The sequence below is a fragment of the Globicephala melas genome, chromosome 10 (genome assembly GCF_963455315.2).
Source record: "Globicephala melas chromosome 10, mGloMel1.2, whole genome shotgun sequence".
Taxonomy (NCBI): domain Eukaryota; kingdom Metazoa; phylum Chordata; class Mammalia; order Artiodactyla; family Delphinidae; genus Globicephala; species Globicephala melas.
The window spans coordinates 95,487,072-95,510,378 of record NC_083323.1 but is presented as its reverse complement, the minus strand read 5'-3'; the positions used below and the strand labels follow the sequence as shown (position 1 = coordinate 95,510,378).

The window sequence follows — 23,307 nt, the reverse complement described above, 5'->3', positions numbered from 1 at the left end:
CCACAACAGTGAGAGGCCCCCGTACCATCAAAAAAAAAAAGAAAAGTTTGGAATAAAAGCCACAAAAAAATTAAATAAAGGAAGATAAGCTCATATGTAAATAACAGATAAGGAGTGGTGTCAGACTAAAATATAAATCATCGTTGCTTCATATACAGTTTTTTCCTAACATAATGTTTTTTTTGTTTTTTTACATCTTTATTGGAGTATAATTGCTTTACAATGGTGTGTTAGTTTCTGCTTTATAACAAAGTGAATCAGTTATATATATACATATGTTCCCATATCTCTTCCCTCTTGTGTCTCCTTCCCTCCCACCCTACCTATCCCACCCCTCCAGGCAGTCACAAAGCACTGAGCTGATCTCCCTGTGCTATGCGGCTGCTTCCCACTAGCTATCTATTTTACATTTGGTAGTGTCTATATGTCCATGCCACTCTCTGGCTTTGTCACAGCTTACCCTTCCCCCTCCCCATATCCTCAAGTCCATTCTCTAGTAGGTCTGTGTCTTTATTCCTGTCTTACCCCTAGGTTCTTCATGACATTTTTTTTTCTTAAATTCCATATATATGTCTTAGCATACAGTATTTGTTTTTCTCTTTCTGACTTACTTCACTCTGTATGACAGACTCTAGGTCTATCCACCTCATTACAAATAGCTCAGTTTCGTTTCTTTTTATGGCTGAGTAATATTCCATTGTATAAATGTGCCACATCTTCTTTATCCATTCATCTGATGATGGACACTTAGGTTGTTTCCATCTCCGGGCTATTAACATAATGTTTTGCACCACTGAGTAAAAGCATCCAGTAGCAAAGTATGTAATGCCTATTCCCTCCAGGTTCCAGCTCTTGGTAGTTTGACTTTTGCATTTTATCCTCTATATAAAGTCAGCAGCTTCAGCCCTCTCTAAGTTCTCTTTCATCAAGCTGCTTTTACCTTTGTTAGGAATTTTATATATTTTTCTAATAGTGCTAGTATGTTTGTATTAGAATTGTTAGTGTTGTGTGGAGTCAAATAGATTTCGAGTGCGTTTCCCTCTTAGCCTCTTAGCCTTGTAGTCCTCATAATTGTGTGTGTGTCTGTCTCAGGAATATTTGACCCTGTTCAAAAAGCCTTTCTTAAGACATTGGCTTCCACAACACCACATTTTTCAGGTTTCTCTTTTACCCAAAGGAAAGTCAGTTTTTCCTTGTATTTTGTTCTGTTAAAAGATAAACTAGTGGGAGGTACAAACTATTGGGTACAAGATAGGCTCAAGGGTGTATTATACAACATGAGGAATATAGCCAATATTTTGTAATAACTGTAAATGGAAAGTAACTTTTAAAAATTGTACAAAAATTTTTTAAAACTGAAATATTTGCTTTTGTCAGATTTTAATAGTCTCTGTCTCATAATAAATGAGTTTGGTCCTTTCACATTTATTGTGAAAAAAAGTAAACTAAATATTAAAAATTGTAAGAGTTTATTTAGTTTAGGAGGAATAACTCAGGAGCTTGAGTTGAACATACACACACTACTATATATAATATAGACAACTGGGACTTCCCCGGCAGTCCAATGGTTAAGACTCTGCCTTCCGATGCAGGGGGCGCAGGTTTGATCCCTGGTTGGGGAACTAAGATCCCGCATGCCTGCCATGTGGTATGGCCAAAAAAAAAAAAAAGAAAAAAGAAAAAATTCAACAGTCCAGAGAGGACACCCTTGAAAAAATATGTACAAAAGCTACTGTGTGCTATTACACAGATCCTGGCCACATAAGGTCAGTCCACTTAAAACTCTTGAAAGCCCCCCAGTTGTCCACAGATTAAAATCTAAATTTCCATACAATTTACAAGGCCTTTCATGTTCTAGCCTATATTTTACTTTTCCACCTTATCATTCTCTCAGGGTTTTGCTTATGCTTTGCTCTATTCTCAACCTCATCCCAATTCCTGTGTGCCTACAGGCCCCACGAGAGGGAGCATGTGCCCCCCTCTCCCTCTAGACCCAACCCTCCCCCAACTCCTATGATGGTAACAGCAAATATTAAGGATGTGTCAGACCGAGCATTTTACCTTCATTATGCCAGTTAATCCGAACAACCCTATGGGGTAGGTACCTTCATTTTTTTCTTTTACAGGTAGGGAAATTAAGGCACAGAGCTTAAAAGTAACTTGCACAGAGCTACATGGGCAACTGTGGTGGAGCCCTGGTAGGAGCCAGGGAGTCTGTCTTCAAAGTCCACCTTTTAGTCACTCCTGTGGTCTTCACTGAAATGTCATTTTTCCAGGGAGCAGCCCTGATCCCTTAGTTCTAGGTGAAATGTCTTTCACATTGCTGCCTCAGGATTTGGGCTTACCCTATCACATTGTCATTGTTGGTTTTCTTATCAGTCACCTGACCAGAATGTAAACTCCGTGAAAGAAAGGGGAACCTCTGTTGTTCAAGAGTGTCATTAGTGTGGTAGCATTTACTTTGTCTTGCCTGGGACCCACATTAGGAAATACACCTAGTAACATGTCCAGATAAATATTAATAGCTAAAAAGTTTCAGGAAGCAATTATTAGCTATTGCACAATGCATTCTGGTATTTTCAACACAGTTGGGGTTTTTTTTTTTTTGTTTTTTTAAATGCTCCTGGAGACACACAATTTACTTCACGCTTCATTAATGAGTCAAGACAAAGCTTGAAAAGCACCAACCAAGTGCATTCCCTGGAGCAAAGTTGGTGCATCCTAATATCTGCTTAATCATTCATTCATTCTTAAGTCACATGGGCATGTATATTTCATACTCATATATAAAAAGTCAGCGTATTCAAAATAATGAGTACATTAGTTTTCAAGTTTTTTTGATTTTTGTTCTTTTTTCCTCTCCCCTAAAACTTGTAAATTCTCCCTCTAATTTTGAAACAGCAAAGATAAACTTGGTGTTCCTAAATCCCAAAAGAGGTCAAAGAAGTTAATCCTAAAAGTAAAGGTCATGAGCAACATCTTTTCTATTGTCTTCTGACCCTCTAGGCAAGAACACTTTTAAGAATTTGTTATCTAAGAATGCAAGGCTTAAGAAACACTGTTATGCAAGGTGATAAAAATGACACTGCCAATCCTTTTCAACTGCAAATTTATAGCCTTGGAGGGATGGAGAACTAGTGCTTGTTTTCTTTCCTGAAGCCCAGATATTAAGGGCAGTCTTTTAGATAAGATAGACGATTTAGACATTTAAGCATTAATATTTTATTTTCGTTGCCTTTGGAGAAAACAAAAAGATTCATAAATCTATTATCCAGAAAAGAAGTTGTTCATGAACATTTACTTAAATTTTAAACTGCCAAACAAGAACATGTTTCTTAATCATAATTTACAAAATATTAAGTATAAGTTTTTATAAGTAATATTATTTTCTTTCACCTAATTTTAATTTACAAAGTTATTCAACTCTGTTTAAAAAATTTTTATAATTAGATTTACCCTTTCTAAATATATAATTGACTATTGCTGTGTGCTTATATTTATTCCTAGATTAGTTTTTTTTCTTATTTAATTTAATTAATTTATTTATTGGCCGTGCCAGGCAGCATGTGGGATCTTAGTTCCCTGACCAGAGATTGAAACCGTGCCCCCTTGCAGTGGAAGAGCGGAGTCTTAACCACTGGACTGCCAGGGAAGTCCCCCTAGATTAGTTTTTACGAATGCCTAATACTTTGAGGTAGGCTATTCTGAGTATGGAAATCTGAGTATATAATTTATAGATTAAAGGTCAATTTCCTTGATAAGATTAAGAAGTCTTAATTCTTCAAATCCATTTTAATTATGAAAGAGAAACATTGATAACACCAAGTATTCTAAGTCAGTGGCTGTCAGACTCTTTGAATAAAAAAAACTTCAAAAAAAAAAAAAAACAAAAACAAAAACAAAAAACAAAAAAAAAAACAAAAAAAACTTCATCTCCCATTTCCCTCCCCCAAAAAAATTCCAAATATTTTTTCCCAGTAAAAACATTAATGAAAAAATACCACCACTTATGCTCACTATCATTTTATAAAGTATAAAAGAAAGACATGGGGGGCTTCCCTGGTGGCGCAGTGGTTGAGAGTCCGCCTGCCGATGCAGGGGACACGGGTTCGTGCCCCGGTCCGGGAAGATCCCACATGCCGCGGAGCGGCTGGGCCCGTGAGCCATGGCCGCTGAGCCTGCGCGTCCGGAGCCTGTGCTCCGCAACGGGAGAGGCCACACAGTGAGAGGCCCGCGTACCTCAAAAAAAAAAAAAAAAAGAAAGACATGGGGACTTTCCTTGTGGCGCAGTAGTTGAGAATCTGCCTGCCAATGCGGGGGACATGGGTTCGAGCCCTGGTCTGGGAAGATCCCACATGCCGCGGAGCAACTAAGCCCGTGCACCACAACCATTGAGCCTGCGCTCTAGAGCCCATGAGCCACATGGGCTACTGAATCCCGCGCGCCTAGAGCCCGCTGTTCTCCACAAACAAGAGAAACCACCGCAGTGAGAAGCCCGCACACCGCAATGAAGAGTAGCCCCCACTCGCCGCAACTAGAGAAAGCCCACGCGCAACAACAAAGACCCAACGCAGCCAAAATAAATAAATAAATTTATTTAAAAAAAATAAAGATGTTCTCAAATTAAGTTATAGGTCAGATCAGAAAAGACAGTTGGTAGTCATATGACAAATATTTACATATGAACATATGCATATGTGTTTATATACATAAGTGTACTAGACCAATCTTCTCCTGTTGACTATTGATTAAAAATTTGGCCATATTGTAAAAAACCTTAAAATGTGCATAATCTTTGACCCAACAGTTCCGTTCCTAACAATTTTTCTATAGAAGTACTCAGATAAGTGCCCAAAGGTATATCCGTTTCTTTATTCAACAAATAATATTTACTTATTATATTTATTGCGTACTGACTGTCTTACACCAATAGAATGTAAGTTTGAGGTCAGGATGGTTTTTTTTTAAGTATTATTATTTATTTATGTATTTATTTATTTATACATTTATTTATTTATGTATTTATTTATTTTGACTGCGTTGGGTCTTCGTTGCTGCGCGCGGGTTTCTCTAGTTGCGGCGAGCGGGGGCCGCTCCTCCTTGTGGTGCACGGGCCTCTCATAACGATGGCTTGTCTTTGTTGCAGAGCACAGGCTCTAGGCATGTGGGCTTCAAAAGTTGTGGCAAGTGGGGGCTCAGTCGTTGTGGCTTGTGAGCTCTAGAGCACAGGCTCAGTAGTTGTGGCGCATGGGCTTAGTTGCTCCACAGCATGTGTGATCCTCCCGGATCAGGGCTCGAACCCGTGTCCCCTGCATCGGCAGGCAGACTCCCAACCACTGTGCCAGCAGGGAAGTCCCAAGGTCAGGGGTTTTTATATGTTCACTTATATATTTCAAATGCTTAAGACAATGCCTGCACAAATATTTGTTCAACAGATGAATGAAATTATTAGCATGTTGGGAGATACATGCTATGGACAAAATAGAACAGGGTAAAGGAGACTGCAAGTCGTGGGAGACAGGAACAAGTTAGAAATTAAAATAGAATGATAGAATGTTAGGGAGAAGCTCTAAGGAGAGGGTGAGGAAGGTGTAAAAACTTGAAGGAGGTGAGGATATCTAGCGAGAATTTCCCCAGCAGAGGGAACAGTAAGCACGTGAAGGATTGGAGTAGCAGCAAAACCAGTCTGGTTGGAGCAGAGTGAACGAGTGGCAAAATTAGTAGCTGATGTAACTGATATGATCTCCTTGACAATGACTTTTCCTCTGAGTGAGACAGAGCGCCAGGGAAGGGTTTTGAGCAAATGAGTGAATGAGTTAACTGATCTTCTTAAAGCATTGTTGGGACTTCCCTGGTGGTCCGGTGGAAAGACTCCGCACTTTCACTGCAGGGGGTGTGCGGGCTTGATCCCTGATGGGGGAAGTTCCCGCATGCTACACAGCTTAAAAAAAAAAAAAGGAATTGGACTGATGTGTTGAGAACAGATGGGTGGGGATAAGGATGGGCCAAGGCTGGAAGCAGAGATCATTTTAAAGGTTATGGCATAATTCAGGTGAGAAATAATAGTGTCTCAGATTAGGGTGGTAGCAGTGAAGGACAGATTCTGAATATATTTTATAGATAGAACCAACAGAATTTCCTGATGACTTGAATATGAGGTAGAAGGGAAAGACAGGAGTCAAGGATAATTCCAAGGCTTCAGCCTGAAGAACTGGAAGAACAGGGTTGGCATTAGCTGAGGTAGACAAGCCTGCAGGTAGTGATGCAGGATAAGGTATGTAGATGAGAAATTCTATTTTGGACAATATAAACTTTTATTTTTTAATATAAATTTATTTATTTATTTTTGGCTGCATTTGGAGCATGGCCTCTAGGCACGTGGGCTTCAGTAGTTGTGGCACGTGGGCTCAGTAGTTGTGGCTCGCAGGCTCCAGAGCGCAGGCTCAGTAGTTGTGGTGCACGGGCTTAGTTGCTCTGTGGCATGTGGGATCCTACCGGACTAGGGCTCGAACCTGTGTGCCCTGCATTGGCAGGCAGATTCGGAACCACTGCGCCACCAGGGAAGTCCCCTCAATTAAAATTTTTTTTTTTGCGATACACAGGCCTCTCACTGTTGTGGCCCCTCCCGCTGCGGAGCACAGGCTCAGCGGCCATGGCTCACGGGCACAGCCGCTCTGCGGCATGTGGGATCTTCCCGGACCGGGGCACGAACCCGTGTCCCCTGCATCGGCAGGCGGACTCTCAACCACTGCGCCACCAGGAAAGCCCCTCAATTTAAATTTTAACAGATGAATAATCCAAGTGAAAAATGGGCAAAAATATTTCTAAAAGAAGTTTAAATAGCCATGAAGCATATGATAAATTGTGAATTATGTTAAAAGTACAGTATATTAAGTAAAAACAATTATGCATTTCTCCCTAATGGATTAGGAAAAACAAAAATGATACTGGTGAAACATCATTTTGTGTGGTGGGGAAAAATGGTACTTAGTGTAGTGTTAGAGAGCTCTGCAATGAGTGCTGTATTATTTGAGAATATTGACGTGTCATATTACAAAATAAAGACAAACAACTGATAAGAGTCTTAAGCACAGTATAGGGGAGGAAAAGTTTTCCCTGAAACTCTTATGGTCTCTGGCTGTGTCTTAAAGTTAAACTGACAAAGACAGATTAACAGGAGAAAAGCATACAAATTTATAAATCAATGTTTCATGTGAGGGGACTCCCTGGCGGTCCAGTAGTTAGAGCTCTGCACTTCTGCTGCAGGGAACACGGGTTGGATGCCTGGATGGGGGATCCCTGCATGCCTCACAAGGAGACCAAAAAAAAAAAAAAAGTTTCATGTGACACGGGAGTCTTCAAAAGGAAATGAAGACCCAAAGAAACAGTTAGACCTGAGTATTTTTATGCTAAGTTTGAGGGCAGTCCTGTAGAAATAAGATAATTTAAGGAGTATGAGGTCAACGTAGGAAACTGGGGGAATTTAACAAGGCCTGTTAGGATTCTTCTGGGTGTTCCTTTGTCATCAGAGATAAGGATGCCCCTCTCCTCTGGGTCTAGAGAGGGCATTTCTAACATGAGGGTCTTATGACCTATTTCAGGGAAGAAGGGTGGGGAAAGGTCAGAGTGACCTTCCTGCTTCTGCCCTTTGCTCTTTTTTTTTTGGCCGTGGCATACGGCTAGTGGAATCTTAGTTCCCCAACCAGGGATTGAACCTTAGCCCTCAGCAGTGAAAGCACAGAGTCCTAACCAGTGGGCTGCCAAGGAATTCCCTCGAAGAACCTTTTAGATTATATGTCAAAATATTAGCCTTATACAGGATTTATAAAACAACTTCAAGTATTCCCATGAAAATCCCACTTCTAGGCATTTACACTAAAGTCAAACATATGAAATGATGTGTAAAAGGTGGTTTACTCCAGCATTGTTCATAATTGTGAAAATTGCTTAAAAAAAAAAACCCAAAATCTAAACGTCAGCTGATAATTACTACCTTATTTAGGGCTGCTGGTCCTGGAAAAAGAAAAAACTTCAAACTAAAGGAATCGCAATGAATGGAGAGAACAATGCTAAGGACAGAGCTGACTGTAGCTCTGTCGGAAAGAACTTGAGTGGTGTGGATACCGACTGTGCTGCAGAGAGGTCTTGCTGCTGATAACAAATGGTGGTAGCTGATAAAACACAAAAAGTTGTCTTTAATAATTGACACACATACACACACAAAACCCCTTGAAACTGGTGATAAAATTTGGTAAATTCTGATAGAGTTTCACAACTGTTTGACTTTGGGTTATGTTGTAGTAACATGATATCTTTCTGTGGTATTACTTGTCAACTTTTCCCAGACGGGCAAATAGATAAAGTGATTTTAGACGATTTGATGGGTAGCACCTAAGACAGTAAAATTCATGAAAATCAACAGAGATTTTATTTGTTTGTTTACATCCAGAACCAAAGCACTTAATTACTTACCACTTGGACCATATGGTCTGACGTGTGTATTTGTGGAAAGCAAGTCTGTCTGGTGTAACCAAGAACCCCTATTACTCTCTGAAGGTGGATTTAAGAATGTGGCTTTGGAGGCTAAAACTAGTAGGCTGAATAGCTACCCCCCCCATAGATGTCCATATCCTAAACCCCCAAACCTGTGAATATGTTACCTTGTATGCCAAAGGGACCTTATCAATTCAATTAAGTTAAGGATCTTGAGATGGGAAGATTATCCTCTATTGAGGTGATGTAATCACAAAAGTAATTACAAGTGATAAAGGAGATCAGAGTCAGAGCTATGAGGATGTTACTCTGCTGGCTTTGAAAATGGAAAAAGAGGTCACTAGCCAAGGAACGTAGACAGACACTAGACGCTAGAAAAGGCAAGGAAACAGATTCTCCCCTAGAGCCTCCAGAAAGAACACAGCTCTAAGCTATACCTTGATTTTAACCCGTTAAAACCTGTTTCAGACTTCTAACCTCCAGAACTGTAAGATAATAATTTGTGTTGCTTTAAGACGCTAAATCTGTGGTAATTTTTTTTTTCTCGTTTTGCGGTACGCGGGCCTCTCACTGTTGTGGACTCTCCCGTTGCGGAGCACAGGCTCCGGACGCACAGGCTCAGCGGCCATGACTCACGGGCCCAGCCGCTCCGCGGCATGTGGGATCTTCCCAGACCGGGGCATGCACCCGTGTCCCCTGCATTGGTAGGGGGACTCTCAACCACTGTGCCACCAGGGAAGCCTTTGTGGTAATTTTTTATAGCAGCAATAAGAAACTAATACCCTGAGTCAAAAGAAAACAATTTAGAATAGTGCTTCTCAACCTGTCTATGGTGAGGGTTTAGCTCGTTGTTTTAATCTCCAATCATGGACAAAAATACTTACAAGATAAAATTGAAAGATTACTAGAAATTAAAATTTAAAAACATACAAAATCAAGCCCCACTGAAAAATAATGGATTCATCTGGCATAACATTACTTTGTCAAATTGCTCTAAACATTCCTTAATATTTACTCTTGTTTTCTGCACTGGTGTCCTCAAGTAACAATCTGCAGATAGGCGTAGGTTTACAGCCCACACCTGGAGTAGATGTTGGATCAGGAGGCTTTAATATTGAGTAGTGTGCATTTGAGGTGACACTGCCTAGAGATCGCAGCAGAACATCTAGACCTCAATTTGTGATCGTCACACAGGAGGTGCGAAACCCTGCACTAGGAGTTTCTGATTACCTGATTCTGACCATTACTGAAAATGTTTCTTTTTCTTTTATTTATTTATTAATTATTTGACCACGCCAGGTGGCATGCAAGATGTCAGTTCCCTGACCAGGGATCGAACCAATGCCCCCTGCATTGGGAGTGCAGAGTCTTAACCACTGGACTGCCAGGGAAGGCCTTCCTTTTTCTTTTTTAAAGAAAAAATGTATTTGCTATAGTCCAAAATAATGTGAACAACAGAAACGTACATTTCTAAGAAAAGATACAAATGGCTTAAAAAAATATCAACCTTAGTAATTAAAGAAGTCCAGGGAATTCCCTGGTGGTCCGGTGGTAAGGGCTCCACGCTTCCACTGCAGGGGGCAAGTGTTCGATCCCTGGTCAGTGAACTAAGATGCCACATGCCATGCAGCACAGCCAAAAAAAAAAAAAAGAATAAAGAAAAAAAAAAGTCCAAATGAAGTTATAAAGGATATATCAGTTACATCTCATAAGTTAAAGAAGGAAAGAGAATATCCAAGCCCAGCCAGAGTTATTAAAACTAAACTCTCGGGCTTCCCTGGTGGCACAGTGGTTGGGAGTCCGCCTGCCGATCCAGGGGACACAGGTTCGTGCCCCGGTCTGGGAAGATCCCACATGCCGCGGAGCGGCTGGGCCCGTGAGCCATGGCCGCTGAGCCTGTGCTCCGCAATGGAAGAGGCCGTGACAGTGAGAGGCCCACGTACTGCAAAAAAAAAAAAGAAAGAAAAAAAAGAAAACTAAACTCTCGTTCACTAGTTCTGGGAGTATAAATTGATAAATTATCTAAAACAGTTTATCCCAAAGAATTAAGGCCCTTAACAGTTTTTATGTACATTGAATTGATAATTAGACATAACTTAGTAAGAACATAATATGAAATGCAGATAGAATTTAATTTGTCATGTCATGAAATGCAGTTAAAGGCATAATTAGTGTCTAAAGATTAAAAGAAACATTCCTAAATGAGTGAAAAATGGTATATTAATACAAAGTGATATTATTGCATACTCATTAGGGTGATTCTCAGGGATTTTATTCATTTTTGTTTTCTTTTGGTAATGAGAGAAAATTCTCAAGCTGTTAAATGCCAAGAATGAGGTGTTAATAGGATGTAAGATATGCTACAGGGACTCCCCTAGCAGTCCAGTGGTTGGGACTCTGAGCTTCCACTGCAGGAGTCACAGTTTCCGTCCCTGGTCTGGGAACTAGGACCCCACAGTCTGCGCGGCCAAAGCAAACAAACACACAAAGCATGCTACAAATATTAACTCTGTGGACCTTTCGAATTTTTCTCCTGATGTCCCCTAACTACTCCTACTCAGACTATATAGTTCTTGCTAATTGCCCACCCACCAAAAATAATTATAAATAAATAAATAAATAATATACTTAATAGTAAAATACATCTAAGGAAGTGAAAAATCTCTAATTTTTTTCTTGATGTCTACCTCAATTTAAAAAATTTTCTTTCCACGGCTTCCCTGGTGGCACAGTGGTTAAGAGTCTGCCAGGGGATGCAGGTTCGAGCCCTGGTCCGGGAAGATCCCACATGCTGCGGAGTGGCTGGGCCCGTGAGCCATGGCCGCTGAGCCTGCGCGTCCGGAGCCTGTGCTCCGCAGCGGGAGAGGCCACAACAGTGAGAGGCCCGCGTACCGCAAATAAAAAAAAAACCAAAAACTTTTCTTTCTGAAAATTTATTTTTAGTGTGCTGGCTTTGCAGGTGCCCTCAGCAAATTTATACTCTATTTATTTGGGTAAAATCCCTCATTGCTGCGCCATTCCTCTCTTCTCTAAAGACTACTAAGAGAGTTGTGCGTGGTCACCAGGGTGTGGGTTATAATTAGTATGAGAAATCTCAATGAAGTTTCCTTAATTCTTGAAGAGTCTTCTCAACTTTTCTATGTCCACACTAACGCTATGGCTTGCTATCATGTTTAGAGAGGATGGAGGATGTGTCCACAATTCAGCTGAGTTAGAAAAGGTTAAAAGACAAAAAACAAGACAAAACAAAAAACCCCAGGTTTTTTTATTACAAGAAAAGGAGCTCATATATGTACAAATATCAGTAGGAGGGTGTGAGTGAGGTAGAGCATCACGGTTGGAGAAACTTCATTATTTCTTTGAAGTTCTCCTTAGTTCTTAAACTGTTTCCCCAGTTCTTTACCTATGGGACTTTGTTTTGCCACTTCTATGTCCCTAATACTTACAACAGTTTTTTTAGACACTCAGTAGATATTTGTTCAGTGACTGCCAGCAGCATCCAATTCACTTTGTGCTTTGGTGGTCAAGACTATGTTGTTTAAGTAACTTTTTGCTGATAATAAAATTCAAAAAACATTTGTTACAAAAATTTGAAAAATACAGAAATTTACCAAAAAAAATTACTAAGAAATAGCAATTGTTAATGTATTGATATCCATCTTTCCAAATATTTTTCTGTACACACTTTTATAAAATTGGATTATTTTCTATATATTTCTTTCTTTTTTTTTTTTTTTTTTTTTTTGCTTACATTACTGAGGATAAGTTTTTCTTTTTTTATGTCTTTTTTGGCCACGCCACATGGCTTGTGGGATCTTAGTTCCCCAACCAGGGATTGAACTCGGGCCCTCAGTAGTAAGAGTGTGGAGTCCTAACCACTGGACCGTCAGGGAATTCCTAAGGATGAGTTTTTCGTGGATTAGTTTTCACGCTATTATGTATACTTTTACAACATTATGTATGGCTGAGTAATAATAAAACTTATGAATGTTCCGCAGCGCGTTTACTGTTGTACAGTTAGGTTGTTTGTAAGTTTTCTCTATAGTAAATAACACTAAAATGAATACATTTGTAATTTTTTGTCCACTCTCATTACTTAATTCACTCAACAAATATTTATCAAGTACCCATCCTCTGTCCCTGCCCTTTTGTAGTTTATATTCTAGTGGTTAAGAATAATATTCTAGGGCAGTTCCCTGGCGGTCCAGCGGTTAGGATGCGGTGTGTTCAGTGCTGTGGGCCCAGGTTTGATCCCTGATCGAGGAACTAAGATGCTGCATGGCACAGCCAAAAAAAAAAAAGAAGAATATTCTAAAAGTGGAATTTCTGAGCAAAGTACATGAGCATTTTTTAAAATTTATTTTTAAAAATTTTGGTAAAATGCACATAATATAAAATTTATTGTTTAATCATTCTTAAGTGTATGGTCCAGTGGCAGTAGGTACATCCACATGGTGCTACCATAACCACCAGCCATTTCCAGAACTGTTTTCATCTTGCAAAACAAAAACTCTATATCATTAAACCGTAACTCTCCATTCCCCATTCTCTCCTCCCCCAATCCCTGTAACCACCATTCTGCTTTTGTCACTATGAATTTGACTACTCTACGTACCTCATATGAGAAGGACACAATAGTTTTAAAACTTTTAATATATTTGCAAACTTTTATTCTAGGTATGTTATATTAATGTATATATATACATTAATATATATTATATATATATAATATATATTAATGTATCAGAGCTGAGTGTAATACTTGTTTCCTTGCTTCCTCATGTTTTTTCACTTTTCTAATTGGATAGACAGACAATGTATTGCTTTAATTTGCTTCTTTTTTTGAATTTTATTTAATTAATTTTTTTATACAGCAGGTCCTTATTAGTTGTCTATTTTATACATATTAGTGTATATACGTCAATCCCAATTTTAGTTTGCTTCTTTTGTTTATAAAGTCTCTTTTTTTTTTTTTTTTAGATTGAAGTATAGTTGCATTAGTTTCTGGTGTACAGCAAATGATTCAGTTGTATATATATATATATATATATATATACATTTGTATATTCTTTTTAATATTCTTTTCCATTATAGGTTATTACAAGATATTGACTATAGTTCCCTGTGCTATACAGTAGGACTTTGTTGTTTATCTGTTTTATATATAGTAGTTTGTATCTGCTAATCCCAAACTCCCCTTCCCCTCTTTGGTAACCATAAGTTTCTTTTCTATTTTCTGTGTCTGAGTCTGTTTTTGTTTTTTTGTTTTTTGTTTTTTTTTTGTTTTTGGCCACACTGCATGGCTGGTGTTGCCCAGCCCAGTATTGAACCCGTGCCCCTGCGTTGGACGGGTAGAGTCCTAACCACTGGACTGAGAGGGAATCCCATGTTTCCGTTTTGTAAATAAGTTCATTTGTACCATATTTTAGATTCCACATGTAAGTGATATCGTATGATATTTGTCTTTGTGTGGTTTACTTCACTTAGTATGATAATCTCTAGGTCCATCCAAATTGCTTAATTTGCTTCTTTTTACGATTGAAGTTGAATATTTTTTATGCTTATGATCACAGCAATTCTGTTGAACTGATATATTTCTCATTTTATTGATTAGAAAACCAAAGGCCAGAGAAACAATTTTTCTAGGACCTCCCTGCCAGTAAGTGATAGAGCTGAGATTTTAATCCAAGTCCATGACTTCAGAACTGGTTCTATAATATTTAGCCATACTGTCTTGCTTTTGATTTTCTAATTAGGGCTGAAAGTCCAGAATTACAATGGTTTTTTTTTGTTTGTTTTGTGTGTGTTTTATTTTTTAATTAAAAATATTTTTATATTATACAATTTTGAAAGGTTACTTTCCATTTACAGTTATTACAAAATATTGGCTATATTCCCCGTGTTGTACAATACATCCTTGAGCCAGTCTTATACCCAGTAGTTTATACCTCCCACTCTCCCACCCCTATATTGACCCTCCCCACTCCCCTAGAATTATAGTGTTTTGTTTGTAGAACCCTTAAAGAAGGTCAAATTTAATGCTGTAATTTTATAGGGAAAGAAAGTGAGACCCTTCATGATATCTCAGGCCATTCATCTTCTATTTAATAAATGGCCATGCTTGTATTCAAGGAATGATTTAAATGAACTCAGACTCTTGCATCTTCCCATACAGAGGAGAGTGCTAACTTCATTAACTTGAGATGTCTGTGGGGTTTTTTTTCTTTCTTTCTTTCTTTTTTTTTTTTTGGCCGTGCCACATGGCATGCGGGATCTTAGTTCCCCAACCACAGATCGAACCCACACCCCCCTGCAGTGGAAGCCTGGAGTCTTAACCACTGGACTGCCAGGGAAGTCCCTGTTTTTCTTTAATTAACAATAATCTTTTGGGTTTCCCTGGTGGCGCAGTGCTTAAAAATCCGCCTGCCAATGCAGGGGACACGGGTTCGAGCCCTGGTCCAGGAAGATCCCACGTGCTGCAGAGCAACTAAGCCCGTGAGCCACAACTACTGAGCCTGCGCTCCAGAGCCCACGTGCCACAACTACTGAAGTCCATGTGCCTAGAGCCCACAGTCCGCAGCAAGAGAAGCCACCGCAATAAGCCTGCGTACTGCAACTGAGTAGCCCCCCCCCAAAAAAAAAGAGTAGCCCTCGCTCACTGCAACTAGAGAAAAGCCCGCTCACAGCAACAAAGACCCAATGCAGCCAAAAAAAAAAAAAAAATAGGTGGGAGAGAAACTGAACAAGATTCAGAGAGCCTGATGTAAAGGGTTTGAGTTTATGAATGGTTATAATTTCAGGGCAATGATTTGTGACCCCAAATCATTCATGACACTAGAAACCGTCCCCCTTCCCACCACTCTCAATTTAAAAGGTTCAAATGATAAATTTTCATAAAACAGTTGCTTACTGTTTATAAAAATGAAAGGCAATCAAATATATATCTATATATACTCTTTCCATCTACTTTCCATCCAATACTGCAGTAATAAAATTTATCAAGATAAAAAAATAGGTGGTATAAAATAATGTAAAATGATAAACTGTCTGTTCTCAAAAAGCTTGAAAATTATTTGGGTGACCAACAAGCTAATTCTTCTATAGCATTTGAAAAATCTCGTAATGGTTTGGCCAAAACAAAACATAGAACCAAAACAGAAATTGATGTATGCTGCCTTGTTTAGACTGCTCAATAACCTACTTGCCTTTACATGTGTAGTTCCTTCAGCCCTGAATGTCTTACTGAAAAATGTCTGCTAAGCTTTGAAGTTTTCTCCACTGTGAACACTTTGTGCGTGCTTACCTTCCGGCAGGCTCTGTGCCGAGCACTTTTAACACATCATCTTATCAGATTTCTATGGCAAATTAGAAGGCAGGTTTTTCTTTTCAGTTGAGGAAACAAAATTTAGGAAGGCTAAGTGACACGTCCAATGTCACAGAGCTAATAAGTACGGGAACAGAAATTACCCAGTCAGTCTGATTTCTGACTTTGAATCAGGAAGGTCAAAGTTAGTGGAACAAAATTCAGTCCTAGAGCTGAAAACAGATGGGGAGTGTAGATCAACCTCCCCAGGAGGGGTTTTCCCTCCCCGGTTTGGTTTTCCACCTGGCTGTGGATATAGTTTAGTAGAAATCTACCTGTGTATTTGTCTAATCAGACTATGAATGACAAGACTTTCAATTACTAATAGTATGTTCCTAGCACCCATCTCAGCGCGTTGCACATAATAAATGCTTAATAAGTGTTTGTTAAAAAAATAAATGTGTGTCTGCTTTCCACTCAGTCTACTGCTGACAAATCTCAGGTTGTTGTAGAGTTAGGTCCCCGCGTGGGTAATCTTTCTTTTGTGAATTGTTTTCTGGGAGAGCAGAACTGGGGAAGAGAAAAAAAAAATCTGTGCTTTTGTATCCAATTGCCTTTGAGGAGCTGGGAAGAGAGCAATTCACACCTGATTATCTTACCTCAGATAAATTAGCAGCACCTGAATTGCTGGGCAGTCAGGCGCTAGAGCTCTGCAGCCCCACTAGCCAGCTTCACCTCAGCTCAGGGGCCATGCTTCCTTCGCTGCCAGGCTTGGCTCTAGGCCTCCTGTTAATCCTGGCCTTGGGCCAGACATTCCAATTCCAAGAACGTGTCTTTCTCCAGTCTCTGGGCTTAGACAAAGAGCCTTCACCCAAGAAGTTCCAACCTGTGCCCTCCATCTTGAAGAGAATTTTCCAGGATCAAGAGGCAGCAGCAACCACTGGCGTCTCTCAAGACTTGTGCTACGTGAAGGAGCTGGGTGTCAGTGGGAACATACTCCGACTTCTCCCAGATCAAGGTGAGGACATTGGAGTCTTTCCTAGAGATGAATCTGGTGTGAAGAAAGGAATAAAGGGGAAGTAACAATTACCGAGGGGTTCATGGACGGCCACGTACTGGTAATTTACACATTTTATCTTATTTAATCCCAACCACTGTCCCGAGAGGAAGGCAGGTATTCTTATCAAGTTTTTAACAATAAGGAAATTGAGGCTCAGACAGTAGATAACCTGTAACCTATTCGAGATCATACAGCTAGTATGTGAACAAAGCCAGGATTCGAGATGGTTTTTTCTGAATCAACAGCTTTGAGCTACAATTTAGGTGGAGGTGTGAGGGTGGAATTAGGGCTCAGTCTCCCACTCCTGAGCCCCAAATTTACTCATCCTGGTCCTCTGGGCTCAGTTTGCCCGGGACTTTTGCTTCCTGCTCCGTACCTTCCCATTACTTTTGATGGGTAGAAAAGGCTATTCTTGATTTGTAAATACAAGGCGATAATACATGCCATCGTCATACCCTTCAGTTAAATCAGTAATTTGCCAAACTGACCACCCACCAAAAATTATGCAGATCAACTGTTACAAGTTGATTCTCCAGCCTAGTTCCTGCCCCTCACGCCCCGACCCGATTCTTTTCTTTTTAATGTCTTTTAAAAATTTATTTATTTATTTATTTACTTTTGGCTGCATTGGGTCTTCGTTGCTGCGCGCGGGCTTTCTCTAGTTGTGGCGAGCGGGGGCTACTCTTCATTGTAGCGCACAGGCTTCTCATTGCGGTGGCTTCTCTTGTTGCAGAGCAGGGGCTCTAGGCGCATGGGCTTCAGAAGTTGTGGCACGTGGGCTCAGTAGTTGCGGCTCGTGGGCTCTAGGGCACAGGCTCAGTAGTTGTGGTGCACGGGCTTAGTTGCTCCGTGTCATGTGGGGTCTTTCTGGACCAGGGCTTGAACCCGTGTCCCCTGCATTGGCAGGCGGATTTTCAACCACTGTGCCACCAGGGAAGTGCCCCCCACCCGATTCTTATTCAAAGTCAGAGATGGGTGTTGTAATCTGCATTTCTATATAGCCTCCCAGGTGGTTGAGGTGGGAGGAATTGAGAGCCCTGGCTGGTTAGTTTTACAGCAACTGGAAATAAGATTTGAGTCCAAGAAGCATTTATTGGATGCCTACTAAGTGCCGGCAACTGTGTAAGACCATGAGAGTACAGAGATGAATGATAAAGTCAGCTTTTTAAGAGTTTATAGAAGACACATCAACAAACAGATGACTTCCATACATTGTGCTAAGTGTCACATTAGATGCCTTGGGGGTGGGGCTTCAGGGACAATTCCTGGAGGAAGGTTAAGAGGTGAGGGGAGCTGGGGTGAAGGGTTTTCCAAGGAGAGAGTAGGAAATAGCTGAGGCTACTTCCTTCCCTTCACCATGGAAAAAAAACTTTTAATTTTTGTGATGATCAAAATTCTATCTAATGGTACAGGAAAAGGACACGATCTCATTATCACTCTTCCCTAATGCTCCCCCTAGAGAAAACCACCATTAATAGTTGATGTATATTCTTCCAGACTTTTCTTCTTTGCATATATATAATATAAACTTGTAATTTTTTTATAAATGGGATCATACTATACATTCCTCCAGTATTATGAACATTTTGTTCAAGTCAGAACATATAGTCAACTTATCCCTGTTTTAATGGTTATATGATATTCCATTGTATAGACATGCTACAATTTATGTAACTGATGTCCTGTTGATGAACATAAACATATTATAATAGTGCAGCTTTATATCCATTTACGTGTGTGTGCGTGCGCGCACTTTTTCTATTATTTCCCTGGATAAATTCTTAGAAGGGGATTGTTGTATCAAAGGGTAGGCACATTTATACTGTTCTGTTTTTTTTTTTACATTTATACTTTTGATGTACAGCAAATATCCTTTAAAATTTATACTCCACGTTGAGTGTATGAGAATTCTCACTTACTTTGACGGTAGTCTCTTTAAAATGGAAACTTATTGAAGTAAAATGTACATTCAGAAAAGTGCATAAATTGTACAGAACAGCTCAGTGAAGTTTTGCAGAATAACTAGCACCCAGATCAAGACACAGTACGTGACCAGCACCCCAGAGGATCCTTCATGCCCCCTTCTGTTAATCACTACTTCTGTACAAGGGTAACTGCTATCCTGACATCGAACATTACGTATTAGTTTTGCCTGTTTTTGAACTTCATGTAAGTGGAACTGTGGAATGTATCCATTTTCGTGTCTGGCTTCTTTCATTCAACATTACACTTGTGAGATTTATCCATGTTGTGTGTATTTGTAGTTCATTTTCATTGCTGTCTAGGATTTCATTCTGTTAGTATATGACAGTGTACTTATCCGTGCTGCACTGGGTGGCCATTAGGTAACAACACTCTTTTAGCTTTTAATTTTTGTGAATCTGGTAGCAAAACATGACCTCGTTGTTTTAATATGTTTCTTTAATAAGGTGGAACGATGCCCTTTCAAATGGATAATGAATCATTTATTTGCTTATTTGTTTAAGACTTAGAATATAGTCTTTTATTTTCTTCCAGCTTTATTGAGATATAATTGACATACAGCACTGTATAAGACTAAGGTGTACAGCACAATGATTTGATTTACGTATACCACAAAACAATTATCTCAATAAGTATAGTGAGGGAAGTCCCTGGTGGCCCAGTGGTTAGGACTTGGCGCTTTCACTGCCATGGCTTAAGTTCGACCCCTGATTGGGGAACTAAAATCCCAGAAGCCGCGCTGTGCAGCCAAAACAACAACAACAACAAATCCAATAAGTATAGCGAACATCCACTGTCTCAGATAGATACAAAGTTACAGAAACAGAAAAAAACTTTTTTCCTTGTGCTAGAAACTTAGAATTTACTTTTTTATACACGACATACAGCAGTATTGACTATATTTATCATGTTTATTATCTTAAAATGTGAATCATTCATTTTTATTTTTCAAATAATTGTATTATTATTTGAAAATTTATACATTAAAATTTCAAATTTAAACATTAAATTTATACATTAAATAATGTATACATTATTTACACCTTATGACCCTTTTCCTGTTGAGGATTCTTTTCCGTAATGATTTGTGAGGCTCTTAATCATTTGTAAAACTCTTTATATACATATTACAAGTATTCTTGGTTGTTCTTTCAGCTTTTAATTTTGTACATGACGTCTTTTGAATATAGAAGCTTTTAATTTTCATGTTTTCAAATCTGTTCATCTTTTCCTCTCTGTCTTTTGGGGTTTTTTTCACGCCTAAGGAATGTGATTTAGTGATATGAGTAAAAAGTGAGACTAATACGTTAGAATTAAAGCTGTGAACAGGAGAGATCAACTGTTCACAGAGGTTGAGAAGGATAAGCCCTGTGAAAACATCCCTGCGTTTGCTAGTTAGTCAACACTTAAAGATGTTTATTTCAGTGGACCAGTAAGGGTAAGAGAGTTGGACAATAACAAGAATATATGGTAAGCAGTAGAGACAGCAAACATAGACTAATCTTTTTAAGAAGATGGTCAATAAAAAGAAACGGAGAGATGATATAGTAGACTTGAACAGGAACCTGGGTAATTTTAAATGCTTTTTAATTTTGTTGTTTTTTAAATGAGCTTGAAGAGGCATTGTGGTGGAATGGTTAGGATACCTGGGTTTCCATTGTCATTTCTCCACAAGCTGAATGAGCTTAGAAAATCTCTTAGGGTAGAGCCACCCTACCAAACAAGATGGTGGCATCAGGTCAAAGAAGTTATTTGTGGAGAGAAATTGAAGAGGCAAAACAAACAAACAAAAAAAGGGTAAATGTATCCTCTATTGGGCCTTTTCCTAGAGGAGTAGGTGATGTATGAAAATCTAAGCAGAGAAGTTAGCTTTGCAAACAGGCGGAGTTCAGCACAATTTCAAAAGCTACAGAGAAGGGGGTCCATGTGGAGAAATTGAAGAATCACATTGCATCTCAATTTCCAGTGAAGTGGGAGGAGTATTCAAAAGTATAAGACTAGAGGGCTTCCCTGGTGGCACAGTGGTTGAGAGTCCGCCTGCCGATGCAGGGGACACGAGTTCGTGCCCCCGTCCGGGAAGATCCCACATGCCGCGGAGAGGCTGGGCCCGTGAGCCATGGCCGCTGAGCCTGCGCGTCCGGAGCCTGTGCTCCGCGACGGGAGAGGCCACAACAGTGAGAGGCCCGCGTACCGCAAAAAAAAAAAAAAAAAAAAAAAAAAAATTAGAATTTTAAAAGAAACCAATTAAATACTGAAATACATTTATAGAAATATTTAAAAAATGAATGTGTGTATAGTAATGCATATGATATTTTATTCATGCAACAAATAACAAGATCTAAAGAAGGGACTATACCATCAATTCAAAGTAGTTCGAGCATAAATGTTATTTTAAGCTATTTGCAACAACTTAATATATGAACATACCTATGATTTTTATTGGTAACAGTGTCATAGATGCTTACAATATTATTGGGATTTGTCGCCTATATTCATAATTTAAAGAATGCTAAATGTCACTTAGAGTTTAGTGAAGATAAAGATGTGATTCTTTTTCCCATCCAAGATTATAGACCTTCTAAATTCTATTCAGGGTCCCTTGGGGACCTGCAATATGAAGATAAGAACCTCTGGCCATAAATGAGGAGTGAGAGAAACAAATCCTCCCAAATGGCTGAGTTTAAGTATAGCTGAGAATTTCCTGCCCTTGTTTTGTATATGTGGATATACATATAACATTTGACATTTACATCACACAGGTGGAGGTGACTCACATCTCTCTGTCCCCATCTAGGTTTCTTTCTTTACTCCGAGAGCCTTTCCCAAGCCTCCTCCCACCTACAGAAGCTCCTCTCCTTTAACCTGTCTGCGATTAAAGATGAGGAACAGTTAACAATGGCCCAGCTGGGCCTGGACTTGGGGCCCAACACTTACTATAACCTGGGGCCAGAACTGGAATTGGCTCTGTCCCTGGTTCAGGGGCCACACGGGCGGGGCCAGGCCACCCCAAAGACAGGTAAAATGTTTACACTGCAGTCAGTACCATGGCCTCAAGGTGTCCTTCACTTCAATCTGTTGGATGTGGCTAAGAGGAATAATTACCCCCGGAAGAACTTAGGTTTGTTCCTGGAGATACTGGTCAAAGGAGGCAGAGCCTCTGGGGTGAATTTTCAGCTTGAGGACACCTGCGCCAGACTGAGACGTTCTCTTCACGCTTCCCTGTTGGTGGTCACCCTCAACCCTGAGCAGTGCCACCCTCCTACCCGCAAAAGGAGAGCAGCCATCCCTGCCTCTAAGGCTTCTTGCAAGAACCTCTGCCATCGTCACCAGCTGTTCATCAACTTCCGGGACCTGGGCTGGCACAAGTGGATCATTGCCCCCAAGGGTTTCATGGCAAATTACTGCCACGGAGATTGTCCTTTCTCACTGACCACCTCCCTCAACAGCTCCAATTATGCTTTCATGCAAGCGCTGATGCACGCCATTGACCCAGCAGTTCCCCAGGCTGTCTGCATTCCCACCAAGCTGTCCCCCATCTCCATGCTCTATCAGGACAACGATGACAACGTCATTCTACGGCATTACGAAAACATGGTAGTTGATGAGTGCGGGTGTGGCTAGCCTCTCAGCAATAGAACAGAAGGGGTGTTCTTGGGGTAAATGTTCTAATAAAACTATCTGGCTTATGACCTTTGGATCTGAATTGTCAGTATATTTATGTTTACAGTTTGTCTTCTTGGAAAATCCATCCTGATTAATGATGTCCCGAGTTACACTTACACACACACACACACACACACACACACACACACACACAGCGTTAATCTTAGTTAATTTTCTGCATTACGCTCATGGGAGTATATTAGATTCTAGATAGAAGGAAACAGTCATTTATTGATCTTCTATTATAGGCAGGCATTATTCTATGTGCTCCTTATAAATATATTCCACTGGTCTTTGAGGTAAACATTATTATTTATGTTTCATAGATAAAGAAGGTGAGATTTAGAGCAGCTAAATATCCAATTATTCTAAAGTCATCTACTTTGTGAATTCCCTGGTGGTCCAGTGGTTAGGACTCAGCACTTTCACCACCGAGGCCCGGGTTCAATCCATAGTTGGGGAACTAAGATCCCACAAGCAGCGCGGCACAACCCCAGAAAAATAAATAGAATAAAATTTAAAAAAATAAAATAAAATCAACTTACTCTGCCAGACCTCATATGCTATGCTAACAGTGTTACTTAAAATATATATATACATATATATATATATGTATGTATATATATATAGGGACTTCCCTGGTGGTAAGACTCCACACTCCCAATGCAGGGGGCCTGGGTTCGATCCGTGGTCAGGGAACTAGATCCAGCATGCCGCAACTAAAGATCCCGTGCACCCAAATAAATAAATAAAATTAAAAAAATATATATATAATAATGCAGAAAAATATATCAAAAGAGTACTT

At 39.8% G+C, this 23,307-nt stretch overlaps 1 protein-coding gene across 1 annotated transcript; it reads left to right on the top strand.

Moving 5' to 3' along the window:
- The first annotated feature begins 16,478 nt into the window (after window positions 1-16,478).
- Window positions 16,479-22,460, top strand: GDF3 (growth differentiation factor 3). The gene is made up of 2 exons (XM_030834439.2): window positions 16,479-16,814; window positions 21,634-22,460. The coding sequence occupies exons 1-2, from the start codon at window positions 16,547-16,549 to the stop codon at window positions 22,458-22,460; spliced, it is 1,095 nt and encodes a 364-aa protein (XP_030690299.1). The 5' UTR covers window positions 16,479-16,546.
- Window positions 22,461-23,307: the final 847 nt, after the last annotated feature.

Bases quoted from the DNA above. Each gene is read 5' to 3' on its own strand.
- GDF3 (XM_030834439.2), top strand. From the start codon at position 16,547: ATGCTTCCTTCGCTGCCAGGCTTGGCTCTAGGCCTCCTGTTAATCCTG. The intron at 16,815-21,633 runs GTGAGGACATTG...GTCCCCATCTAG, and splicing joins CCGACTTCTCCCAGATCAAG to GTTTCTTTCTTTACTCCGAG.